This window comes from Apiospora phragmitis (assembly GCF_038363925.1).
Source record: "Apiospora phragmitis strain CBS 135458 chromosome Unknown utg000010l:1.0-9815664.0:1.0-9183399.0, whole genome shotgun sequence".
Lineage (NCBI taxonomy): Eukaryota > Fungi > Ascomycota > Sordariomycetes > Amphisphaeriales > Apiosporaceae > Apiospora > Apiospora phragmitis.
The window spans coordinates 8,092,792-8,100,568 of record NW_027117409.1 but is presented as its reverse complement, the minus strand read 5'-3'; the positions used below and the strand labels follow the sequence as shown (position 1 = coordinate 8,100,568).

The window sequence follows — 7,777 nt, the reverse complement described above, 5'->3', positions numbered from 1 at the left end:
TTATATTAAAACTTATCACCTTTAAAAAAACCTAGATTAGAAATATTTAAAATTATTAAAATTATTAACTTGTACGCTTATCGCTTAAAACTACTTACTTTTATAAAGATATTTTTTATTTTTTATATTAATTTATTTAAACTCGTTATTAAGAACCTTTTACCCGGTTAATATTAAAACCCTCCTTTTTTTATCGAAGTTAAAAGTATTAAAGAATAAAAAGTCGAAGAGGTATTAAACTTTTATTAAAACCGTTATAAATATAACGGTCCTTTTTAATTAAAATATATTATAAAATAAGCCGGTTATAATAATTCTACCGATAAACTTATTACTTAATTAGAAATATTATAAAAGTAGTAATTAATTTTTACCGCCGGTATTTAAATAAGCCTAGACTCTTTTAAATCGTTTAACGAAAATTTAGTTATATATCGACGAAGCTTTATTTAAAAAGGGAATATTATTACGATATTAAATTATCGAAATAAATTAACGTTTTATACGTATTAAATAAAAGTATATTTAATAATATAAACCGACTTAACTTATAATATTAACGTATAAGCTTTTAATTAAGCTTACTTTTATTCTATACTTATTTAATTTTATAACGTAGCTTTTCAAGCTACGTTTTTATTAATTTTATTATCTATATCTCGACTAGACCGTAATAATAAAATCTTATCGCCGTACTTATTTTATTATATAACGATCGCTCGTATTAAAACTATAATTAAAAAATATAATAATAAAATAAATAAAGATTATTTTATAATTAACAATTTTAATAAATACTTATAAAATATATTTAATTATTTATAAATAATAATATAAGAGGTTTAAAAGCTTGAAATTATAGTAATAAATAAAAATTAGTTTTAGCTTACTTTTAAAAAAATTTAAATCCTTTTTAACATTAAATATATTAAGATATTACGCTTTATAAAGAAATTTAATAATAGAAAAGGAGTTTTTCAATAAAGAAAACTTATTAAAGCGCGTATTATTTAAAATCATTAACTAATTCTTAGTTCTTTTAAATTTTTTATTACTCGTTATTAATAAAAGCTTTTATAAATTCTTTTATCGACTAATTTAATAAAAAGCTCGAAAGATAATAAATATTAATACGTTATAATAGTATTAATAAAAACTACTTAAAATTAGAATTTATTTATATTATATAATAATAAAATATATAAAATATTACTTAATAAAGTTAATAGTAAAACTTTAAATAAACTTTAAAAAATTAATAAAGTTTTTAAAACTAATTAATCGAGCTTTAATAAAATAAAACCTTAATTTTTCGAAACCGTATATATATTATAAATATTTGAAATAATAAAAAGCTAAAAAGCGGCGCCGGTAAACCTATTAGCTTAATATTTCTCGTTATTAAATAATATATAAAAAAACGTTAATTAAAGTAATATAGAATATAAAAAACATAATTAAGTTTATTTATATATATATATATATATATATATTAAGTTAATATAATATTTAATAATAAAAATTATCTTATAGTTTATAAGTTTTTAATTAAATAAAATTATATTTATATTATTAATAAATAAAAGGTTTTAAATTTACTTTTTTAAAAAAGTTATAAATTTAATTCCGTTATTTTTAAATTAAACCCCTTTTTAAAAAGCAAGTAATTATTACGGTTTTATTTAAATAATTTATATATTATAACCCGTGTATTTATAAATTATATTTAAGACTATTTTTAATAATTACGTAATAAGAAACCCTTTCTCCCTAGCGTCATAATATAATAAATATGTACCCTTACAAGAAGCCCTACTAATCACGAAAAGGAAGTCCGCGATGCATATCGCTGTCACTCCATATCACAATCGAAACGCGACCACTCGACTCATAAGAGACAGAATATGGGGGTGGCCTCATTTAACGAGCCAAGCACATTTCGACGCACGAAGCGGAGGTGGCTCCGAGTATTGCATTCGTCGGGAGAGCTGACCAATACTGACCAATGCTCTTTTTACGTGTCCCCTTCGTATCTTGGCGGAATGAGTGGTGGTTGGTATTACTGCGGACTGCGCCGACCAACGTGATACAGCAAAAAAGGGGCTCCACGAAAGGTGGTCATGGAAAAGGTCTAGAAGCCACTTCCTGTGCAAGGCTTCGTCAGCTTCGTCAGACCATGCTTTTTTACGTTACCAGGAGCCCACCGTCGAGATAGGCCCGTCGCGGCAAGGAATACCCCGCGCCGCCAGCAGCGGCAAAGAGGTCTCAGTAGGATTGAGAAGGTGTTGCGTTGCACCCATCCAAGATATTGAAAAGTTTAAACTTATCAAGTCAATAATTTGCGAGCCCACCAGTGTTACTGGCATGGCATGTTCACTCGGATAACGCCCCAATCGGCCTATCTGGTCAAGAGGATTGGGTGGATCTAAAAGTAAAAATGGACTGTTTGATACTTCGCCGTGATAGAGAACTCAACCGGTGTGTTTACAGGCCCGCTGTCACAGTAAGACGGGGTCGGAGTCATAACACGTACGAAATGACCTTTGTGTGGATGTAAGAAATGAAAGAGGCGCGTGCTGTATCTGGACAAGAGCCAATGAACACCAATGGATTTCGTACAAGGCATCCGACTGTAGCAATGGCTACCTGGTGGTTGGGGGCTGGATAACGTAAGTAGCGGTATGGGCAATGTCTGAGGCCATGACGTGACCGATACCAAACAGTGAAATAGGAATGGCAAGGCACTGAGCAGTAGCTTAGCAAACGTCTCACAACATGCGCTGGCATGAACGATGTCTACTTAGACGGAACTGCCGGGCAATCGACACGAAACCATCGGATTCGCGGTGCAGATACAGAAGGATTTCCTTCTCACGCACCCCTAATCCTCTGACCGCAAGTCCTCGGCAGATAAGGCTCGATGCAGTAGCAGCGGCCGGACAGTAAATAGCCTGACAGCTCGCCAACGTGGATGGGGCATTAATGAACGAGGACCTGCAGAGGACGGCGTAAGGAGTCGAAACGGAATGGCCATAATGATGGAAACGAGAGATCCACTGCGGGAGAGGAGCCTGGGGAAAATGCAACTCTCCATGCGTCATGTACCCCAGACCGATAGCCCTGCAGACAATGCTGGAAGTCATGACGAGAACCAGATCCTACCTAGATCTCCTACCTACGTAGGGCACGCTTCGAAAGTGAAGAAGTATGTTTTCGAATGCGTTGGACGTTGTCGTTTGGAGCATCTCGTAGTGTAAACGAAGTCTGCCGGCAAACAGGAGAGTGATAGCTAAAGGGAAGAGGATGAGGTAAGACTTGCTAGTAGTAGTCAGGCATGCGTCCATCAAGGGAGCTCCCTGTCGATATGACACTTGTCACTTTTCCAACGGCGGTTTTCAGGCTTGTTAGTGAATGGATGAGACCAATCGACACACCGAATTGCTGACCGACTGATGGGGTCCCTTTATACCAATGTGAGGTAGGTTAGATTATGATTTGATATTAATGAAAAGAGAAAAACGTGTATATATTCGGTGAGATCAGGAGCCAGATTACTTTGTTCTTCTTCCTCTTCTATTGGGGGGCACGTTCCGGATGCAGACGGAAGTCAATCAAGAGATGGCCAGGCCCGTCACAGAAGCCCTGCACCCTGGAACCACCAACCAATCCACAGAAACAACAAAGCCAAGTAACAAAAACAACCCCCACGCGCTGACGGAAGGATTCTCGAAGCCAATGATGAGAGTGATTGCAGGGGTACAATACTCAGCTCCGGTTTTATTGATTTTATGGTATAGAAATAGCAACTCCGATTTGTTCTTCTCGTGTTTGGGAGCTGCCGGAACGCTGGAACGAAACGATTGATTGATTGATCCCTCTTGCTGTGACCAGAACCTGGCTGTTCGTGTGCGCTCGCATTGCATGGCAATTTCGTCTGTTTACAGCTACCTGACCCAGCTCAAACGACGAGTCAAATATGTAGGGAGGAATGCAATACGGCCGAGGCGGCCGCCTGCCTTTTCCCGCCTTCTGTCGCGTTGTATGTGATCGTGATGTTGGCATGATCGCGTATCTAACATCCATTCATGTATTAAGTTTCTAGTTTGTCCTGTGTGCCCCCCACTCCGCTCAAGAGATACGACACGGTTTGTAGATGGGGACATGAAGTCAAGTCAGATAGACAAGACCGATATGATGTGCAGGACGGGGCGCTGATAGACAGAACAGATAGGGGAAAGGGTGGAAAATGGGGAACCTTGATTTGGGACATGCCTTGCATGCCAGCACGCCTTGCAAGCTGCCCCCTCGCAAGTTGCAAGCCTAGAAGCCCCTTAGATGACTGCCCCCTGGTGCCTCCACATCTTGTCTCGTTACTATTGTGGGGGAAACATGGAGACGACCCACTCTGGGAGTCTGGGGTCGGGGCAAGCGCGGGAAACCCGAACTTGTGTCTCCTCCATATCAACTTTTTCGAACCTTTTTGAGTTCTGTGATAGGCAACGTAATTAATGCTTGCCGCCCCAAACAAGGTTGCAATCCGGACAGCCAACGCTTGAAACCCATTGGCACGGTCCTCAGTGGTGCCTACGTACGAGAGGCCGTCTCTTTTTCTTCTTCTCCGAGATATTCTTGGGAAGCATTGTTATATTGAAACCTGTCTAGGGTCTCTGCCGACCAACGAACAACAGCACATACAGTACCAAAGCGGTGACTGGATGTTGGATGCTATGCAGAGAAACGTGATGAGAGTCGTATGTGGACGCCTTGACGGTAACATTGGGAACTGGACCTGCACCAGGCCCTTTCGTTACTCCAGCCGGCGCGCTTGGTAGGTAGCCAGAGGCCAGCCATAATCGATTTCGAGAACAGCATTACGAGTTCCTGGGTAGCACCGACGGAATCTAACAGCGCCCATTTCTGGCCTATCTACTACTAACATGGCACTTAGGCTAAACTGGGCTCATCTCGCCTCAGTAGAGGTGTAAGGCAAGGTACGTACAGCACGGTATGGGATTGCACAGTACGAGCCCGATCCTATCAATCTTGCTACCCGCGATTGTATACTTAGGTAGCCAGCAGAGCATAAGCATAAGCATACCTTAGATGTACACGCACACACGCACACACTTTGCGACTCGATGAGTCTAGCTTGGATTCCTCCGTGCGATCCCAGGCGTGCGTGCCACCAACCGATTTGGGCCCCCAGCTTCCCTCTCCCTTCCTCTGAATCTCAAAAATCCGTCCTGACCCCCAAACGTGGGGCCAAAGGAAAGAATGGGGTGAGGAATGCCATGCCGATGACTGCATTGTGTTTGTGCGTCCTGCCTTGTCAGTCATTACAGGACATCAATGTACCGTCTCGTTAGATCGTTGCACGGTTGGTACTTTGTCCTCCCTTCAGGGCCTTATCATGCCTTGGATATTACGTGTACGGAGAAATCCAATACTGGAACTCGATGGATGATTCCAGCACTTATTAAATACCAACTCACTCCCCAACCGCAGGCGCGCTCCCGCAAGTTCGCCTTCCATAGAGGACATATGATTGATATCTGCTCCGTATTTCCCCAGACTTCCAATGCTTCGTTACACACATCCATACTTTGCGATACACTAGGTTAGCACCCAGCACCGACCGACCGTAATAGTCGCCTGCACCTGCCCATATACATACACCCAACGGACATCCCACATTTTGGGTCTTCCTGCTTTGAAGAAACCAGAGACAGTCGGCTTTCTCGTACGACCTCAGTCAAGCTGATCAAACCTGGGTACATATCCCGGGTACAACGATCAAAGTACCGCGTTGCTGTCCGGTGTCTCCCACCTATCTACCTTGCAGCTTCGTTGCCACAAACATTTCCGGATTCTCAAGCAGGCTAGCAGTAGCAGTGGCAGCAAGAAGTGACTTACACACACCCACCGCTCTTTCCACACGCATACAAGCATACACATTACATTCACTCATAAAGACCGAGACACGTCGTCTGCCGAGAAAAAGCTGTCTGCCTCGCTCATCCCAAGACCAGGAATTTTATTTCAACCTCGCTGGTCCATTTGCCACAAACTGCATTTGATTCTCTTTCGGCACACCACTTTGAACATTCCCCATCACCTCCACACCAAAGGGTAGCTTCATACCACGACTACACGATATCGCATCTAGGCTGCTGCCACCTTTCATCAATATCATATCTTATTGCGCTTGCAATAATACCATCCACTCTCTCATCCAACTCGTTTGACTCGAAGAGCGTCCAGAAATAGTGAGTATCACCATGTCCAATTTCACCCATCCTCCTAGCAGACTCCGGGCCTGCACAAGCACAGCGAGCAAGGCGACCCAAGCCCATACTTCCACAATACAAAGCATAACCGTACATATGCATCACCAAGTCACCAGTATTGTAAACTCACATTTTGCAACAGAACCAGCATCATGCCTAGTCAAATTGCAGCGCCAATTCCCGTCACGCCTCCTCGCAAGTCTATACGCTTGGTCACGTCAGAGGAGCTGTTCGCCAGCTTGAATGCTACGTTGGCCTCGAGTCACGACAAGCCTGCAACACCGGTCCGCACGATCAAGGAGCGAGACTGGGACGTTCCTGCCCCTCCCCCGCCCAGTCCTGTCAGCTTCCAGACTGACCACTGGCGACACTCGATCCGCCATTGATCGATGGCGCGGACCTCTTGTATGGAGTCGCCAGTGTGTCAACCTCTCTGGAGTGGAGTAGAGGCATCGTCACTTCATTAGCATTGCCAGCATGTCTTTGTATTGGTAGCGAGTTTCATCGCAAGGTCTTTTCCTTTCTCTCTCTTTTTCCCCAGGCGTTTCATGGTGTGCAACAAGACATGGTTTGGAAGGGCCAGGTTTTCGGTCTACATACACAAAAAGCTAGGCGTTGGTGTTCCTGTCGTGGATGATAAGAACAAAAAGGAATAATGGAAATGGTGTTAATGGGGGATCTCATGGGGAGAACATAGCGTCTGGGTGTGGGCAGGCGCGAGTCCTTTGCCCCATCACTTGATTGTATGATGATGGATGATTGCTGTACGAAAGTTGTCTTTTGGAAGCAAGTGATACTAGCCGGGGCGTAATGTGACAAAAGCTTTCAGAAGTTCGCTCGATGGTTTTCTGCTCCTGATCTTGTGCGTATACTGGGGAGAGGTGGCTCTTCATTTTGGGTTGCTCGGTAGCAACAACTAGCCGTGGGCCGTGTCGTGTCGCTGAAACGACAGAGACGACAGACAGAAAAAGGGCCCCGATGCGATGCTGTCCTTTCCAGTCCTCACGGATTGACTTCTGCAGCATTTACGACATTACTTTTATAATTCTCCGGAGCCTCGGATATCACATTCTTTTAAACTACCATCACTTCGAGCCCGGGACCTTAGGTAGCTACTTCATAAGGTATGTGCAATCGCATGAACAAAACCAACTACCTAAACCTAACTGGTCATGCTGGTTGGTTGGCAAGCATAACTGCGGGCTCAATTGCATGCGGACTAATAACTAACAGCCTTCATTCATCGTCTCTAGGAATCGGCAATCTTCCCAGCGTACAGTAGTCGTTCCATTCTTTATCCATTGTACTGCAGGATTCTGAGCCTCCAAAAATCTCCCAATTTTGGGCGGGTCGGGTTGTCAAAAAGGCTTGGCAGGTCGCGACTTTGCACCAAAATCCGGGTCGTGCCGTGGCGTCTCGGCTTTCTGATTGGCTGCTTTGCTTCGGGCCCCCACTTAACGCGTCCGGGTCACGCTTGTGAAGCCACTCAA

General features: G+C 42.6%; 1 protein-coding gene across 1 annotated transcript; it reads left to right on the top strand.

Moving 5' to 3' along the window:
* Window positions 1-6,439: 6,439 nt before the first annotated feature.
* On the top strand, window positions 6,440-6,673 carry PG994_012237 (uncharacterized protein; the record flags this gene model as incomplete). The annotated part of the gene is made up of 1 exon (XM_066863646.1): window positions 6,440-6,673. The coding sequence occupies one exon, from the start codon at window positions 6,440-6,442 to the stop codon at window positions 6,671-6,673; it is 234 nt and encodes a 77-aa protein (XP_066712756.1).
* Window positions 6,674-7,777: the final 1,104 nt, after the last annotated feature.